The sequence below is a fragment of the Nesoenas mayeri genome (genome assembly GCF_963082525.1).
Source record: "Nesoenas mayeri genome assembly, chromosome: 2".
Lineage (NCBI taxonomy): Eukaryota > Metazoa > Chordata > Aves > Columbiformes > Columbidae > Nesoenas > Nesoenas mayeri.
This window is the reverse complement of record NC_137543.1, coordinates 110,559,222-110,579,709: the sequence shown is the minus strand read 5'-3', so window position 1 is coordinate 110,579,709 and position 20,488 is coordinate 110,559,222. Positions and strand designations below refer to the sequence as shown.

The 20,488-nt window shown below is 40.7% G+C and overlaps 1 protein-coding gene across 1 annotated transcript in view; it reads right to left on the bottom strand.

The window, feature by feature from the left end:
- Window positions 1-20,488, bottom strand: part of SUGCT (succinyl-CoA:glutarate-CoA transferase) — a gene marked incomplete at both ends in the record, with an annotated part of 360,317 nt that overhangs the window by 208,676 nt on the left and 131,153 nt on the right. Inside the window, one exon of the mRNA XM_080338492.1 lies at window positions 3,201-3,303. Coding sequence (XP_080194618.1) covers window positions 3,201-3,303 — 103 coding nt within the window. The remainder of the gene's footprint in view (window positions 1-3,200; window positions 3,304-20,488) is intronic.

Here is a 20,488-nt window from a genome sequence, read left to right as displayed (position 1 = left end):
GAGAGTTCTGAGGTCCTTCTAGTTAAAATAAAATAAAATTCGAAAACACAACCCACCTGTAGCTGATTAAGTTTCCTTAGACCTTTTTGGTCATCTCCTTTACTTATCTTTCCTATGTCCTCCGTCTTGCTTCCATTCCCCCCTAGCATTATTCCAACCTCCTCCCAGCATTTCTGGTTTTGCCTGGTACCAGCCCAGTGCACCCGTTGTGACATTACTGACAGCTGAGCTGGCATATGCTTTGATGGTTGTTGATGTCCACACAGTGCATCTTCATCACTAATGGTGCAAGACCGCATTCAAATGAATGATGGTTGCGCTACAGATATCAAAAATCCGTAGATGAAATAGGAAGACAAAGGCAACAAAATGAAGTTAAAAAATTGAATTGTGTTCCGAACCAGTTCTGCTGGTAATGCCCCAAATGGAGGAGGTCAGTAAAACCTAGGTACTATCCACTAGAGGTAGAACAGAGTTTCTATATATTGAAGTATCACCAAGTTTGATGTTTTTCTGGAGTCCTTGCAATGGCTGAAAACAAATTACTATGAAAAGCAGATTACTGAGTTACAATAAACTCATTTTACATGACACTGTTTGAGCTTGTTATGCAGTATTAGTAAGTAATGTTATTAAATGCAAGCTGAGTGACATTTTTCCTAGGAATACATTTTGTCATCTAAATGGATCCTGAAAAAAACCACACCATATTATAAAGGGAACACTGTGAAGAATTATTACAAAGGTCTCATACTTAATGACTGTGTTGAGCTTTACACATGAGAAAAATCTTGCTGTGATTACAGTGTGGTGGTGGGTGATAGTTTTTCCCTGTAACAACTGGCATTTCATAGTGCAGAGGGTACCTGCATTATGGATTCTCGGGTGTTACTAGACTTCTGCCCTACTCTTAAACGTAGTCTCATGGCACTGTCATGCATTTTGAAGTTTCAGAAACTGAAACTGCAGACCGGCTAATGAAAGAGCAAAGTTATACACAAGGATGGGTGTTTATCCCAGATGCATGCTATCTATACAGCAGCAGAAGGATGAGCAAGTGGAGGGAGATCGGGTGAGGTACAACAGCAAAAACTACACTTCAGAAGAAACGTGAAGGAGAAAAGCTTTGCTTGAACTGTCCCCAGGCTTCTAAATCCAAGCTATGGATAAGTGACTCAGGGCAATGAAGTCACCTGTGAAGGTATGAAGTCTTCACCACCAAAATAAAAATTTATGTAGAATTTAGCAAAATATACTTAAGAGGCTGAGTATGCTACTCTCTGAACTGCTGATCTGCTGGATGGTCTCTCAAATATGAAAAGGTGGACTGGGGATTTAATTTTATGTAAGTGATGTAAAGTAAATATCTGTCATAAGAGCAATACCTTGAAGTGTCAACACCTTTCCATATTTCAACAAAAAAGAGGATGGAACTGCATAATTTCCCCTCCCGCTTGAACAAAACAATAATTGTGAGAAAATGCTTAAGGGGCAGGCAGTACTAGAAGTGAAACAAATGGATAACATACAGCATCGCCACAAACACTGACATTTCATTTCCAATAGTAATAAGAACACAGTGTCTGAGGATCACTTATTTTAGCAAAGGGTGTAGAAAGAACAACATTTTCAAGCAGTTTCCTGAGGAAAAAAAGAGATCAGCATGACCCTTTCCAGGAAAATACTTTGAAAAACCTGCCATATGGTGGTATCTAACTGCAAAGCACCACGATGCCTTTTATAGTAATAGCCTGACATATATATATAATATATGTAACTATAACACACAATAACAATACATTAAAAATAATATTTAGGTGAATTTTAACAAAAGCAAGGTAACCAAGATAATCTCTCTTCAATTTGGGAGGTAACAGCCATCCCATGACATACTATGTTTTAAAAAGTTTCCTGCAGAGTGGAACTGACTTCTTAAAATTCACAGCATCAAAAGAAAGCAAAGAATATTTTTCCAATGTTGCCCCAAGTACAGCCAAGTCAACCACATTCTGAGTAAAATAAAGACTCTTCTTGTATATTCTTCAAAGTCGAACCTTAATCCCTGTGAAAGTTATGAAGTGAAAAATTTGGCCCATGCATACTTTACAGCATGGTACTACATCATTTTACGGAGAAAGAGCATATTTATTTAAGAAAATAAAAAACTTATTTCCTTGCAGTAGCCAAAAAAGTATTGTCTTATACCTCTAAAAGTACAATAAACATATTTATAACAAACATATTTATTATGAACACATTTCCTTATGATAGAGATTCTGTTCTTCTTTACCAAAGACTGCAATTGTATTCACAATCCTGACAAACACTTCTTGATAGCAGACATGGACACATACAGGATTGGCTGCCTTTTTTTCCCCTTATAATGGTCAATTATTTTTCTGGTTACTCTCATTATTATAAATTAAATTAATGAAGATTGATTACACAATAGAATAGTTGTAAAAGATGATGTTACACTATTGAAAAGAGTACAATTCAGGTCTGTGTTGGGCCCTTTAACCTATCATAAGCAAGAGGGTGAGAAAAGGAGGAAGGATCATGGATTATGCAGATAACATAACTCTAGAGATACTAAAAAACTAAATTATTTATAGTTAAGTATAGATGCAATTCAGTAAAAGACTTGACATTTAAAATAAATAAATAAAAAGCTGTAATATTCTCAGCCAGGGAATTCATCAGGCCAAGAAAAGGTTAAAATCTTTCTGTGTATGACCTCTGTACTTCATTTTTCTGCTTCCAGTCAAAAAGTTGCCCATTTTTTTCAAACAGTATAGATTCTGTACAGATTCTCCATAAAGAAAATCAGTTGCTTGCAGACTGCAAGAAATATACTTTTCTGTATATTTATGTGACAAAACGCAATTACATAATATATTTCAGTTTCATTCCCTGTTTTACCAGCCATTTTTGAAAGACAGACTCCATCCGTGACATGGAATACCTATGGTTTAATGCATTATAGCAGAACTTGTGTTCCCAATCATACAATTCATTTAAAGATCTATATTTATTTCTTATTACGCTGTTTTATTTGCTCAAACTCAATCCACCATATAACTCTCAGATCCCATTTTGAAGCAGCTCAAATCAGGTCTGAGTGGCAGGAAAAGTGATCATTACTCAGCATTTGTAAAACACATGTAATAATGTATAGAAAAGACATGGTGAGAACCAACCTGAGGATCCGAGAATACTTGCTGTATATTGTTGATTGGGCCATATGGAACCCCACTACCTTCAAAGAGCTGCAACCATTCCATCGTTGCTTTTTCTGAAAACCTGAGAGCAAATAAGAAGCATGTGGTTTCAACTTTGTGCTTTCAGATTCCGAAAAAATGTATAGCATGTCTCCTCCCTCTCTCACTGCTTCCATACTCTTCCCCACTGATTTCTTTCCAGGCACTGAATAACACAACGAAAATGTACTACACATGTTCTTCAGAAATGCAAAACCCAAAGACACAGGGGAAAGAACATAACTGAACTGACTTCTATTTCTATCTGATCATCTGAAGCAATCCAGCAATGACATAAAGCTAAATTTATCTTCAGTTTCAAATAAGGATCAATGGGTTTCCTCCAGTCCTTAATTACACTAATGTGCTTCACATTTGTTTTCTTTTATGTACGTATTTAACAACCAAAAGATAGCTATAATGTGGGGACGAGTCTAACATGAGACACTGTTCACTGAAAGCTGATGTAAAGCACCACACTGTTTTTCCTCTATTACATCCAAAACACATGTCAGGATTAACAGCTGCATTTGTTGGTCAGATAGCAACATTGGTTACATATTTATTTGTTGTATGACTGTGTAACCTATCCTAAGGACATCCGGTTCAACATATGTACACTGTGGCTACGCTGGTGAACAAAGAACTCCAAGTCTTTATATCCCATACAAAAGCTCAGCTTAGTTATTTCTAAGCATTCACTTCCATAACTGGAAGTGCACCTCTCTCATTCCTCTCCTTTGCTTGACACTTGTTTCCTCATCTACCCAACAGAGTTACATAGATGAACAAAAAACACTCTTGAAGCAAGACCAGTCACTGAGAGATGGTATTTTCTATAGCCATCTGGGATTCTGAATCAAAGGTGAACTTATTTGAAGACAGCATCTTAAACTTCATGAAGGTAAGTAACACAGAAATCTACCAGACGATTATAAATATCTACTTCATGATACATACAATACTGAAAATAAATTGTGATGTAAAGACCTGAAGAAAATGAAATTAACAGCAACCTTGGTAAGGGACACGCAGTTACTGGTATCCTGTAGCTTCCTTCTAGCATGTTATTATGCAAAACAAATCTTCCATGTTTCTGACAGTAAGTTAATAGAGATAAAGCCCAAAAGCACAAAACCCCTCAAATCAGTGAAGTCAAGCATTGTAAACTTCTTTTTATACACATGCAGAGACTGGCTGCAAAGTATTTTATGCTACTTTTAGACTAAAGAAAAAACCTAGTGACAGTGACAAGTTACAGTTATATTAAGTATACGGATCCAAGCTTCACAGTATTTCTTCCTGTGCAGGAACAGCTTCCCCAATGTTTGAGGGAATAAAACCTGATACCAAATGCATTTTGCACTCCAAACAAACAAGAAAATGCACAACTTTTGCACTGCTCTTCCTCAGAAACAGCAGCCTTAGTCCTGCTGAATACATATGACGTTAACAAATAATACCAGTAGAAATGAGAGGAGCAATAATACAGAAAAATCAGAATAAAAGACTTTAAATGTGAAAAATGTTATGAAATGAAACATCACTTCTGAAGAAATGAAGCATAATGAAGCTTTACTTCTAAAGAAAACAGATATAAGATTATTGCACTGTTCAATTATAAGCTTCATTGAATGTTAAAGTTATTTCATGGTAAAGATGTAGTCAGCCGTAAAGATAATGCCACTCTCAGACACATCTAGGATCCATCTAATTTAGTACTCTGTTGCTGACCATACCTAGAACCACATACATTGCAGAAAACGGGGGGAAAAAGGTAACTATAGAGAGGTAGATAGTCACTGAGGAAGGAGGCTGCAGCCATTAGGAAAGCAGGATTTTAATTTAAAATATAATTTTATTTCCCTTCAGTACTCTCCAGCAACAATTCTCACAATCTGTATATTCTTGTTATTCACAGTCTTCTATTACTAAGGTTTTGGGCTCAAACTACTGCATAGTGTAAACATGATTCACACAAAAAACTGTTTCACATCAGGCCACTTCCCTCCCAAGATGCTTCATAATTCATATCCCACTAACTCCCTTTTTATAAAATTAAAGCTTTTGTCAGCTACTACTTTTCCTAACAGCTCAACATCCACCACTATGTCATTTCTAAGAGAAATGTATTAGACTACTTTTGGACTCTGAAGACCATCACTAAGAAATTATTTAATTCTTAATATTCATACTATCATTCCCTTGATCTATCAGTAATGAATAAGCCCTGCTATGTTATGCTCCTCGTACTTCTTTTAATGAAAGAATTTATAAATATCCTCCTGGGTTTAAACACAAAACAAAAGCAACCAAAACACAAAACCAAAAAAAAAACCACCAAAATTAAACCAAACCAACAAACAAAAAAACCCAAACACACAAACCCATGCAGATTTCAGATTTTAAAGGACAGCTTGAAAATGAAGTCTTTTTAATGGGAGTGTCAATTCTCTACATCTGCATAATCAGTACGCTGCTACCTAATGTCACGGCAAATCTGAATCATTTTCAAGACATACATTCTTCTTCAGTAATATTATTACAAGTGACTCGATATACAGTGGAGTGCATGCTTTGCAAAATTTCTATGAGGTATATGAATTCCTGAATTTTAGCTTCTGCTTAGACTTTTCTTCCCTTTGTAAGGGATTGAAAAAGAAAACACAGACACAATTTCGTAGAAAACAATTTACGTTCTATTTAAAAAATACTTGCTTTGAATGTAAGTAACAGTAATAACAGTCTTCCTTATTTATTCAATGGTGGTTGGAGAGCTGTGCCCAGTGCACGGCCACCAAACGGCAGGGACAGCCCCTGGACCTCCTGGGCGCAGGAACTGCCTCGGGGCAGCACCCTAAATGATTCCTCCATAGGGTGCTGGGCGGAGGGCTGGCAGGCGGGGCTGCTGCGGGCGGGGCTGCACACAGGGGCTGCACACAGGAGCCCCGTCACCCCATGTCACAATGCCAGCACCCGGCAACGCAGCGGTCACAGCGCCCCGGGCAGGATAAGAAGGAGCAGCCTCCCGTGTCCGCTGCCAGAGCTGGCCCGGGGGCAGCCCCAACACATCCCAGAGGAAGCCCTTGAAGAGCTGGTGGAATTCCTGGGCGGGGGCTGAGGGAGGAGAAGGCTGGATGCTGGACGAGGCTGCTGGAGGTTCTCTGCTGCAAGGCTTATCTTTTGGATGGAAACCCTTGTCAGCTGCACAGAAGTGGTAAGACCAAGGCAATGACGTCTGGAGGAGCACCGCAGAGCTGGCTGTCCTCATCTCCTGCAGAGGCAGAGGCAGCAGTGGTAAGAAATAGGATGCAGAGATGCTGCCAGGGGTCCCAGTGCTTCGGAGCAGCCACCGCTGTCCTGACAGGTATGGGAAAGATTCTTGCCCCCAAGGCGCACTCTCGGAAGTGAGGGCCCTTACCACGACTTCTTTGGCACATTTTGCCAACCTGCTTCAACAAATGTACCCAAAACCACATTCAAACGCTAACCTACTGAAACCACCAACCTAAAATAATCTAAATAACCTATATCCAGTGACCTAAACCACGATAAAGCAAACAAGCTCAACCAAACAACCTAAACCAACCTAAAACAACAACAAAACCAGAAAATATCCTAAACAAAAAACAGCTTAGAACATCCCACCTACAACAATCCACCTCAAATACCTGCCTAAACCAACCAACTAAACAACCTCAACCAAAAATCACCTCAACCAACCAACCCAAACCAGCCAACCCTAACCGCTCAGCCTTCAAGAACTAGCCTCTCACAAACACCCTCAAAACAACCTTCCTCAGAAAAAACTAAAACCGCCTACACACCCTGAACCAAGATACCTCAACCAAAATTCTAAACCAGACTAAGACAACCTACCCCAAAAAACCTCTCTGAAAAAAACATCAACCAAACAGCCTTACAGAAACGAGGAAAACCAACCCACCTCAAACAAACAACACAAATCAACCTTCACAAAATTACATCAAACAACCTAAACCAAGCTAAAATAGAAACCTAAACCAAGTAATTTAAGACCACCAACCTCTACCAAACTCAAACAACCTTAAAACAACCTAAACCAACAAGGTTGAAGTGCCTTACAAAACCTACAAAGAACCTAGAAATAACCTAGACGCAACCTCACACAGCATCAAACAACCAACCGCACAGATCAACCCTAAAGCAACTCATGGAAACAGAGTGAAAACAACCAACTTAAACCAACATTCAAACAAACAAGATTCAAAAAAACAAGGTAAAACAAACAAGCTACACAAAAAAGAAGGCAGGAACATAGAAGATAGAAACAAGCTACAAAGAACTACACAGAACCTCATCAAGGGTAAAAAAAGACAACCAAACCCAACCAACTCTAAACAACCAAACCCAACCAACCAACAAATCTCAAGCAACCAGCCTCAGCCAACCAGCCTCAAACCACCCAAGCCAAGCTAAACAACCTGAAAGAAGACACCTAGATCAAAAACCTTAACCAAACTCTAGTTGCCAACCCTCAAGAACCTTCCTGAAACAACATCCACCAAACAGCCTCATGAAAACAAGAAGTACCAAACACCGAAACCAAACAATAGAACTCAGCCTTAAAATCACACCAAACAACCTCAAGCCACCAATTCACCAACCTCAAGCAAGCTAAACCAACAAACCTAAATCCAGCAGCATAAGACAACCAACCAAAACCCAACGTCAACAATCCCACAACCACCAAGCTTCAATGGCCTACAAAGAGACAACCTGCAAACGCCCTGCCTCAAACAACCAGACTCAAAAGAACACCCTCAAACAACTAACAGAAACTCAGCTAAAGCAACCAACTCGAACCAACTGACTTAAAAACAACTCAAACAACCTCATCCAACCAACCTACACCTAGCTCAACAGAAACACACCCAACCAAATGACATAAAGCAAACCTCCTTCTAAAACATCCAACCTCAAATAATCTAACTAACCTTAATCCAGTGACTTAAACCACACTAAAGAAAAGAAGCTCAACCAAATGACCTTAACAAACCTAAAACTAACCAAAAAAAAACCCAACCTGGAAAAAGAGCTTCAAACATCTCACCTAAAAGAACCAAACTCAAAGAACCAGCCTTAAACAGCCTCCAAGAAACAGCCTCTAACAAACACCCTCACTCAAAACAACTTCCCTCAAAAAAACTAAAACCGCCTAAACACCCACCCTGAACCAAGATACCTCAACCAAAATTCTAAACCAGACTAAGACAACCTACCCCAAAAAACCTCTCTGAAAAAACATCAACCAAACAGCCTAACAGAAACAAGGAAAACCAACCCACCTCAAACAAACAACACAAATCAACCTTCACAAAATTACATCAAACAACCTACAACGGCCAACTTGAAATAACCAAGCCAAACCAAGCTAAAACAGAAACCTAAAACAAGTAAGGTTAGACCACCAACCTATACCAAACTCAACCAACCTCCAACAGCCTAAACCAACAAGGTTTAAATGCCTTGCAAACACACAACCTAAGAAGAACCTACAAATAACCTTGACACAACCTCATCCAGAATCAAACAACCAACCACAAAAATTAATCATAAAACAACTAAAGTAAAGAACTAATGTAAACCCAGCCAAAGCAACCAACTTAAAGCAACCTCCAAAACAACAAGCTTCAAACAAGGTAGAAAGAAAGAATCTACCAACAACCTAATTAGAACCTCATTCGGTGTAAAAAAGCAACCAAAACAACAAGCTCTAAACAACCAGGCTCAGCCAGACAACCAACCTCAACCAACCAACCAGCCTCAACCAACCTAAACCAAATGACCTAAGCCAGCCTAGAACAAACAACATCAAAGCTAAACCAAAATAGCTTCCACCAACCACCCCCAACTAAACAACCTGAAACAACCAACCCCAACCAAACAAGCCTGAAACAAGAAACCCTAAACAAACCACCTCGAATCACAAATCTTCAAAAAACCTACAAACCGCCTACAAACAATCGGAATGGCAAAGGATTAAGCTCAAAGTGCACCTGATGGATAGAAATCGTACTTCGCTGTTCAGCGAACAGATGCATACCCCTCAGGAGATCAGAAGAACCACCAACCCCTACAAGTGCCCAAGGCTATCAGGTCTTTTCAGCTGGACAGAAATGGTAAGACCGAGGGAATGACTTCTGGAGGAGCACTGCGGAGCTCGCTGTCTTCATCCCCTGCAGAGCCAGGGGCAGCAGTGGTAAGCAATAGGACACACAGACGTTGCCAGGGGTGCCAGCGCTTTGGAGCAGCCCCTCACATCCTGACAGGCACAGGAAGGATTCTTGCCCTCAAGTTCAGTCTGGCCAGAGGCATCTGGGCACTCTCAGAAGCCCATGAGATGACTCCCGGTTTAGTGATCATAGGGCTTGGGCAGCTCCTGGGAGGCATGACCGGCCTATGGGACAAGGAGCCAGGTCTGGCTCACATGCTCAGGGAACAGCCGATCGCCAGCTTTGGGGTCAGGAAGGAATTTTCCCCCGGGGCAGATTGGCCCTGGTCCCCGGGGGTTTTTTGCCTTCCTCTGCAGCATTGAGCATGACCACTTTGCAGAGCTCCTCTGGGCCCTTTTGGCTCGGTTCCTGCCTGCTGCCCAAGCGCCAGGAAGACGGCCTCTCGTGCCCTGCAGCCGGGAGGAGGAAGCTTCTTGGAGTCCCAGGGTGGGTCCCAAGTGTTCTCCTAGGAATTCCTTCTTGTCCTCCGTAGCACTCAGCACAGCCCCGGGCTCTCTCGGGCTTTCTTGCCCAGAGCAACTTTGCAGCAGGAGCCAGCTCTTCTCTTCCCTGGATTCCATTTCTCCAGGGGTTCTGGCTGCTGCAAAACAGCTTGTGCTTGGAAGGGCTCCCAGCTTGCTGCACCATCTGCACCACTTTTCAGCTCTCCCTGCATGCAACACAAGCACCGCGCAGGAACAAGAGCGCTCTTCATGCAGCCCCAGCCAAGTAGCATAGGAACCGAGAAAGTTTTCAAAGGGGAAAAATTCTGCTTGTCATCACTATATGCCATACTTGGAAAATACTTCACAGCACTTCTTCTTCCTTATCTTCTTCTTCTTCTTTTTCTTCTTCTTCCTCATCTTCCTCTGCTCCTTCCTCATCTTCTTCTTTTGTGTGTGCTCTGTCCTGGTCCTCGTTCCTCACATTCTCCCTCTTCAGGACACAGGGACAGCTTGGCCTATATTTCTGCTGCTGTTCTTGAGTTCTGTAACTTGCCTTTGCCAGCCTGCAAGGGATGTTTCTTCAAGCTAAACTGAAGAAAGTATCAGCCTGCTCCTGGCTAAACATGGGCATTGTGTTAATGCTCATGAGCGTTGGCTCTGTAAACAGAGTCAGTAAATGACATAGAATAATCTAAAATATAATAAAATAAAATCCTGTTTCCACTCGTATTCTTTGTGTTCTGTGCACTTGAAAGCGTTTCTGAGCTGAAAACCCCCTGGCATTTCATGTAAATAATATTCCCATCCTTACTTGACTCATGGTGAGCACATGGAATAGAATACAATACATAGGATAGAACAGAAAAGAATATAATAGTTATGCTGTGTTGTGCCTTGAGTTCTGCATGACAACGTCTTACAGAGCCCTGAGGGCTCCATCCAGGAGAGCCGCTCTCTGCAGGGCAGGGCCCAGGCCCAGCAAGGGACAGAGGCAGAGACGGGACGGGCACACACACCTACAACACGGCTCAGGCAGGGACCCAAGGCCCCAGGCTGAGCTGAGACACGTCCCCTGGGCCCTTGGCAGGAGACGCTGGCGGTGGGCGGGGGTCCCAGGGGAGCCCGGTCCCAGACACTGAGGCCTCGGAGCACCCCTATGGACCTTCTCTCTATTAGAGTACTGTTGTTCTCAGGCTCTTCTGTTTTAGCATGTTTTTTTCATGAAAAACTGATAGGGTAGTTCTAAAAATGAGTACAAGAAGGAAAAAAGAATCCACGGGAAATGAGGAAGTATTGTTCACCTCAGAAAGATTCACAAGCCCTTAGGTGAGGAGCATGGCCTGCTTCAGAATGAGGGCTTGATCTCTGAGCCTCACTAGTGTCAGAGCTATGAGGTTTTGCCACCCTGTGGAAACCCAACTCAACCAGACAAACAGAGAAGAGTTTCAAAAACTGTACTTCATACTTGCTTTTTGCCACTTTGTACAGATGGTCCAACTACCTTGAGACGATTCCCAGCTCTCACCCAACCACAAGGTACGTGCCTCCTTCCCACAACGGGACAGAGGCAATGCCTGTGCTGGGATATGGTTATGGGTATTCAGTGCCTTCTGCACTGAAATGTCACCACAGAATTCCTCAGCATCCACTTCTGGGAAAGCAGGAGATAGGAAGAAGAATGGGATAGAATAGAACAGTTCAGGTGGAAAGGCCCTGTAGCCATCACCTAGTCCAAGTGCCTGACTGCTTCAGCACTCACCAGAAGTTAAAGCATGGTACTAAGGATGTTGCCCAAATGCCTCTTCAGCACTGACAGACGTGGGGCATCGACAATCTCTCCAGGAAGACTCTTCCAGGGTTTGACCAGCTCTCAGCAAAGAAATGTTTCCTCATGTCAAGCCTGAACCTCCCCTGATGGACACAGCTGAGAGCCATTCCCATGCTTCCTGGCACTGGGCACCAGGCAGAAGAGCTCAGCACCTCCCTCTCCACTTCCCCTCCTCAGGAACCTGGAGACAGCACTGATGTTGCTCCTCCGCCTCCTTCTCTCCAAAGCAGACAGACCCAGGGTCCTCAGCTGCTCCCCACAGGACATGCCTTCCAGCCCCTTCCCCAGCTTTGCTGCCCTCCTCGGGACGCATCCAAGTCATGGAATCAACTGCCATTTCAAATATTTAAACAGCAGCAACAGCAATTGGAGATGGGCAGCAACAAGCCAGGGCAATACACTGCTGTGTAAAAACATTAAAATGAAACAGGAAAAACAAAAACATCATCAGATCATGTCAGAGACCTATTGAAAACCTATTCCCATAAAACTTCTGGCTTAACTTACACATAAATACATAGAAATTGGCTTCACAGAATCATCGAAGGCCCTGAGTTGGCAGGGACCCACAAAGACTGAGTCCAACTCCTGGCCCTGCATAGGAGAACCCCAAAATTCACACCACATGCCTGAGTGCATTGTCCAGTCTCTTCTTGAACACTGTCAGGCTTGGGGCTGTGACACCTCCCTGGGGAGCCTGTTCCACTGCTCCACCACCCTCTGGGGGAAGAAGCTTCTCCTAATGTCCAACCTCAACCTCCCCTGGCACATCTTCCTGCCATTCCCTCAGGTTCTGTCACTGAAGAGAAGCGCCTGCCCCTTCTCCTCCCCTTGTGAGGAAACTGTAGCCGCCATGAGGTCTCTCCTCAGTTTCCTCTTCTCCAGGCTGAACAAGCCAAGTGACTTTAGCCATTCCTCATATGGCTTCCTCTCCAAACCCTTCACCAACATCGTAGCCCTCTTCTGGACACTCTCCAGCAGCTTTATATCCTTTTCATCCTATGCTGCCCAGAACTGCACACAGTGCCCCAGGTGAGGCCGCACCAGTGCATAGTCTACAATACTCTACTTAGTATACAATTTCATTTCCTAACTGAAAAATTTACGCCATCTGCCATCTTTCCCTGAGATAAAGTAATTTTTACGTACATATGTAAATAAGATCACTGATGGAAACACATAGAAGACTAACCAGTGGTCCACCTTCCTAACCTAAGTGAGTAAAAAAATACCTAAGTCTGTGCAGCATCTGAACTCTGAAGCGTTACACTAGAAAATGAATCTTTATCTGTGTATGAAGCCTCAGTGATACTCAGAGACCGCATGAGAGTCAACCATGCGATTCATACTACGGTTTCATGTATTTCCACCAGTACATTTTGCCTCTAAAATGTTCCCTCTGCTACACATATAATCACATAAATGGCCTTTCAATTATGTACTATTTGTAGATTCATTTTAAATCTGTAGCTTAGCTTTCTACAATTATTATCGTTATTTTAGAAGTTCAAAAGAATTTACTTTTTACTGTATTAGTCTGTGGTAGGAAGCCCGAATGCAGGCTCTTTCTGAAAACACTTCTGATAATAGGGTAGGTGCCCCAATGAAGAGCAAGCCCATTGCTGGGACCTTTACTGCAAAGCCTGTACTAAGGTCAACTTCATTAAAGCAGTAGTAGCCTCCAGGCTGTCTTATTTGCATTTTAAGCAGTACTCTAAGCCTCCTCTCCACTGAATTACACAGCACTCAGGAAGCTATTGAAGTTGCAATACTGAAATGAGGCATCAGATTCCAAAACGTTTAACATTAAAGGTAACTCATACTTTAAAATATTTTAAGGCTAGAAAGCGTAGCATGAGCCGAACTAAATGAAATTTTATTTCATGGAAAGAAATCCAACTAATTAATTTTTCCTCAATTTGTAAATCTAGCAGACACCACTAAATTAAAAACTACATTTAAACTGTACACTCAACAAATCAATCAAAAACATTACAGCACAATACGAGAAATAGCCTCCAGAAATTAAATGTCAAACAAAAAGGGCTGAACCTCTTCTGCTTTCTAATGAATTATAATTTAAAAAGGGAGAATGGATCATTAACTGCAAAAAAAACCAAAAAAGTGTCTGCTTGACTCGCACAAGTTGGATGAAATGGTTTTAATGAGTTACAGAAACATACCTTAGTTCTCTTAAAATGCAGTAAGTTTCTTATCCTGTTAATTATTCACATAAACTTTGTTTCCTTTTTAGTAAGTATTCTGTCTTTCAATGAAGACTTGAAAAGCATTAATTAATCCACTTTGTGTGCATTCCTTGCAGTTATTCCATTTTCCATGTTTCCTAGCAAACCTTCAATCATTGCTACATCCTACATGGAAGGGCATCCATATTTCTCTAATGGATAACACCATCCAATTCCACACAAACTAAATTTAGAAGAACTACTGAAGCAAAATATTGCTCTTTTCTATAGGAAGCTTATGGCAATTAATTCAGCGAATTTATTTGGACAGCTACCAAATGCAGATGGAACAGCAACATCTAGGATTAGTAACAGCTTTTTACATGTGGTCAATCACAAAAACCTTCTCTGTTCTTGCTGAAGTCCATAATAGCTTTCTCGTGTTTTCTAGCACAACCCAGTTTGCATTATGGTTTTTGCGTCAGATTGTTCTATCAACAGACTATTCACCTTCAAATATCTACAGTATTTCCACTCTTTGCTACTAATCATCTCTTTAAAGACAGTTAACTCAGTAAAATAGTTTGTACAGTTTCTTATGGTAGCTTCTATGGAAGACACTATATAAAATAAAAGTAATATAAAAAAATTATTTTGAAAACTCAAATAATGCATCATTATCCCTTAGTGTAGAGTAAATATACAATTAGAGTTTTCAAAATGAATACGATAGTATTTACTCAATAGTCTGTAAGCATCTCTGTGTTAGTCTCTTCCTGATTACTGATTAATCCCTCAGCAAACCACAACACACCCTTAAAGTCTTTGGGATCACCAAGATTGTACTGACATGTTCTGCTGATGTATATGTCAATTCCTTGGAAAGATGTCACATATGGCAAAATGGTAGCTATATATAGCACAGTCCAGACACGTGTAGGTATCACAAATCCACCCTGAAACGTGTTTTAAATTTCTGCATTCTTTAAATATAAACGTCACCAGTTTATAATAGAAAAATGAATAAACTTTCGCCATTATGTGCTGAAGTTGTGCTAGAGATGAATGTTCCTTTATGAAGTTTTGCATGCTGTTTTAAAATCATTTATGACTTTTAAAGAACAGCATGAGAGAGAGAGAAACATATCAACACTGTAAAAAGTGGTTTTTATGGCTCCTGAGTACCAAAATCCAGCGTGTCCCAGAATTAGTTCTTCTTGGATTCAGATAACATTAGACTATACACACCAGAAAAGTACTCCTTTTCCCAAATCTTCTTCTCTTTTTCTCAAGTAAGCAAAAGGACTGTAGCTTCTACAGTTACAACAAAGGAAGCACAAATTAGCTGAAAATCAGCTAGGTAAACACACCAGTAAAAGCACATTAAGAATAATGGAAGCCTGTATTGACTTTGTTGCTGTTCTTCTTTTAACTATTCAAGAGGAGTAAAGAGCTAACAAGGGCCAGGTCAAAAAGCTCACTCAAAAAATCAATGAAAAGATCTCCCTTGATTTCAGCAGTGTTGTAGCTAGTAACATATGCCATCAGAAAAAAACAATAAAGAGAGCAAGTGCCTTTTCAGGATCTGAAACTTCACACTTACATATGAAAATACTTAGAGGCTTATTAAATAGCAAGAAAAGAACACAGAAAATTCACTTTAGCTTACCCCATCCAAAAATCAGATGTTTGAGACATTTTGGATCTCTCTTAGTTGCACACATAGAAGTCAACATGAAGCTAATATAAATGTAGAACAAAGCATCTTAAAGCAAACTGTGTCAGTCTGGCAGCTGATGTCCACGCAGCTCAACCACTTATGCAGTGATAGAGAAGTAAATGGCTGGGGAAAGTAAACCTCACCAGCTGTGCCACACTGAAGTTAATCATCCTTCCAACTTCACAGACCTGTCCTGCTGAAGCAGCAAACAACCAGAGGCTCATTCCTGTCATGTTACCAGCAGTAATCTCAGTCTGCAAGATTCATGGCTTAGAAGAAGAAATGGTGGCAATGGGGAAGGCAATTTACAGAGGCTAGGTGTGTCTCAACAAGTAGGAATTTAACAGTGCTTCTCATTTGGCAAATTAAACATTTTACAATACACTTTCCCCTTTAGGTACCCTCCACTTCTGTTAGTAGGTGGCAACAATTTAGCAAACATCTCATTAACTGAGGATCAGGTTCATCTGTGCTGCCTTCCTGTTGGTTCCTTTTCCCCCCCTCACACTTACATATACAACATGCAGCTGTGGTGAACAGTCAGGAATATGGACTTTAAAATATAAGTGCTAGGAATAGAAGTTCTACTCTGAATCATTTCCAGCCCTAACACTTCTGATTTTAAGTCTGTAATAATTTAACTATAGCTGCAGGAGCACTGATCATGATGAATTTCTGTGGTTTTCATTATGCGAGCTGCTTCAGTTAAAAGTCTGCTATTCCACTTCCTCTTGCACTTACACAACCCTGTATGCTCCGTTACATTTACAGCTTATTTGCCCTGAAGTACCTTGGATTACACGTTTATCTGCAGTGTCTTCAAATTTGTCTACATTACTGAGGTGCAGGGTAGCATTAACATTTGATTTCTGGAGTAATCTGAAGACAGAGGTCAACAGATTAAGCTCCCTTCCCCAAAGCAGCTTCTCTTAAAATTGGCATTATATCAGCTTTTGCACAGATGCATCTCCAATTACATGCACACACTATATATGTATGTCTTGACATATGTATGCACATATACACACGTGTGTGTATATATACACATATACAGAATAATCCACATTGTGCGTGGTACTATTCTGTTCCAGAGGAAGCAGCAGTAAAAGTGGAAGGGAGGTGGGGGGAAACGGAGCAACAATTAAAACTTGGTTCTTGTGGACAGATGTACATGTAACTCAGAAACCCGAGGTTTCTACTGGAAGTATAAAAGCCAGAGAGCTCTGTAGTCTGTCAGTTCTCACATGAGCTGGGAGTCTCAGGGGCCTCTGTAGTGGCCATTGAACCTGACCTCCACCCAGGTAGGGTCATTTTAAATTTGACTCTTGGCACACACCCAAGAAAGGAAGGCATTCAGAGGCAATTTGCCTTTGTCAGAGTTCTCTTTTGTTGTCGTCTGGGGAAAATGTCACCTAAATAAAAAGGAAGATGCAGAATGGAATGAAACTCCTTTTTTTTTTTGTAAAGCAAACACAGTAGACCTGCAAATGTCAGCAGTGGGAGGAGAAAGAGGGAATAAGAAGCTGGGAGAGCTGTAGGAAGTGCAGGAAGGTGACGGAGACAGGGAAAAAAGGAGCATAGCAGGAAGAAGACCCGAGATGGGAAAGGGATAACATCACCAGTAACAAAGCATGTACAAAATATCCCATAGGCCTATATTCTTCTTCCCAGTGTATATCCTACAACTCAGTGGGCCTTGCAGCACTGGACTCATTTCCCCATAGAAGATGGAAATGAAAAACACTCCCCCCATCAAGATGTCTGAGACTGATTTCTGTAATTCCCTCCTCTTGAATCACTGTGCGGGCTGGATCTCCCAGAAGCACCGTATCACTCCAGAGTGGTCTACCTTCCGGGGCCTTTTATTGAGATCTGAAAATCTCTGTGGATATGTGAATTTATTCTCCCCCACCTGCTCTCTCCTTCTCTCTTTCAAGTGTACCCTGTAGAGGAAGTTGAGATGTTGTAAGCAGACAGCAAGCTGGGGTGAAGAGCTAAGGACAGATGTGCTTCACTCTTCATTTCTGTCAGGGAAGAGAGAGGATGAGAAAATTCTTCTGAAATGAATGGAGCAATTCACACCTCTCAGAGCTGTCGTTTCAAGCTACATTTATGTCTCAAGCCATATTCATCTCCATCTTGTATTCTCACTCAGCTCAGGTCATCCTGTGATGAATAGGTCATTTCACACCTTTCTGAAATGTCTTCTGTTTAAAGGTCAATGTCTTCTAAGTGCTATATAATCCCCATGCTTATCTGACTGCCTTGAAATCTGGCACGGTTACTGCAGGTGCTGAGTAGAACTGTTGATCTAGATTAGAGGTCATTTGAGTCAAGAATTCCCAAGATACAGCCTTTTTTTAAAAAAAACAGCATTCCTTAACACTGACCGATTGTACCAATGTTTCCTTTGTGCACACATCTAGAATAAAACTGTGGCCCAAGAGTCTCAGTTGGTTAACATTTACCGTAACAAATGAAAAGCATCGACTGTCTCCTTGGTATTCAGAGTTAAGATATTTTTAAAAATTTCAGCTCCACACATGCAGCAAATTAAATGCTTCAGACTTGGAGTTCCTGGCCCTTTGAGTATGTCTGAACATCTCATTCTATTCCTAAACAAAACCTGGGAAATCCTTTTCCTTAAGAGGAGATGGATAAGAATCCTTCTTTCTGCACTTACTAAGTGCTCAAAAGTTAGACGTGAATTGCAGTTAGTCTGAAAATTAGGAAAACAGGAAAATAAAAGGTAAGTCATACCTCTGGAAATAGTTCAAAAGAGACAGTAAGAAGGGGAAGGTTAAACGGGTCAAAGGAAGCCCTGGTGCAACCTCAGCTCGATAAGATTATAACAGTATCAACAGCTTGGGAAAAAATTATGCATATGTCTACTGTGCAACAACAGTGATATATGCAAGCAACTGCAAAGAGAACCAAGTATCTGAAGTATCTGCTATACAAATGGTACTTAAAACACCAATGACTTAGTGGAACAAAAAGGATGTATAAACTGAAAATGGCAGCAAAAAAAAGGTTGGGGGAAAGGGAAGGAAACACAACTCTGGAAGCACATGAGAGAAAACAGTCACTGTAATTACTGTTGAGATGCTGAGACATAGGCCATATCTGTGTATCTTTTCACTGGCCTTATCAGCAGCAACACTCAAAGGATTCCATTACATGACCTTAATTCCCATATATGTTTCCAAGCACATACAAAAGAGAAGGAACATTTAGGAATCACCAGATTCCTATACATAGATGCTAATTTTTACCTGCCTTTTACTGCTCAGCCTGGCACACCAAACCAGTTTGCTGACTTTTTCCATTACAACATCACTGGAAAAAAGCTGCTTTACCTCAAGTTGTGTGCAACCTGCCTGGCACAGCATCAAAATGAGACATGGATGAATGGCCTGACTAAAACCTTAAAGGACTTTCATGTTCCTTTTTGCCTTCCACCACACAAAGGAGGGGCGCATCTCCACAAAAATGACTGTAGTAGAACCTATGTCATGAAAATCACAACTGTTTTAAGCTGTTCTAGCTCATGTCTCCACAAGTTCATTGCAAGGTGGATAGCAGTGTACACACAGTAAGTGAATTAGAGGGTCTGCAGGTGTTTCTTTCCAACCAATGCACCTTAAGTTTATATTTTCCATGTGCTAGAAGCTGAAATACTATCAAGCAATCAGTGATTTAATTAAGGTATTTTTCAGTGAAATTCTGCCATTACCATTTTGTCATTTCCCTTCATTTCTCAAGGGCTGACATTTTTCAGCACTGAGAAACTATTCATTTAAGTCTCTAAGTAACTTCAACATGAACCATATATAATTTTACAAACAACTGTGCATTATTGAATAAAAGCAAAGTTACCATGGAATGTGTATGGAAACATATTTGACCTCCATTAGAATGCCAAAGGTGTTTGTTATAGTCAGTGTTTTAAAACCGAATGCCAGATGAATTCACAATAATATGACATAACAGAATACTATTGGAAATGTCTACTCCAAAAATGTATATACAGTCACATCTGCACTTGCATATAAATTACACAGAAATTCAGCCTAAATGATGCTAATAAAACAGAACATAAACTCTGACAAAAAAGACATAAAGCAGTAATTGAAAGAGCAATGAGGTAATCTGATGAACTAATAGCTACAGATATAAAAACAAATTAGAATTCTGGCGATTCATTCAAGTAACAACTGTTCCTTGAACTTCATCTTACTATTCAGATATCACCCATTAAAAAAAAAAAGAAAACCAAAACAAAACGACCTGCATTCAAAATTAACCACAGGCAACAAGCTATTAAGTAATTGATCTCTGGATGGCAAAACAGAACTCTCATAAGGTACCACAGTGCATGAGATAAATGCCATATTAAATGAAATAATCTCTAAGTAATAAGTCAACACAAATCACATTTGAAACTGAGACTACATGTCAAGAATGTAAGAGCTCAGAAGTAGATAAAGTGAAAACTATTCCCTTTCAAGGATTTAAAACTCATAGGAAGAGTGGGTTCATCTGTGCTACTGCATTACATTTGTAATAGGAAGGCAAGTAAAAGAGGAGTTCCAAAAGTTCATCATGAACAGCTGTGCCATAATTATTTGAACATGCAAGTCATCTGGTACTTCAGTGTTCATCAGGGTCAGGACACCTGAAAATGGACAGGTAAGACAGAAACAAAAGTGCAACAGGAAGAGGCAAAATCACTCTCTCTACAGTCTTTAATGCAAGGTGATTCCAGTTCTCAATATCCAAAAAATGCAGGCA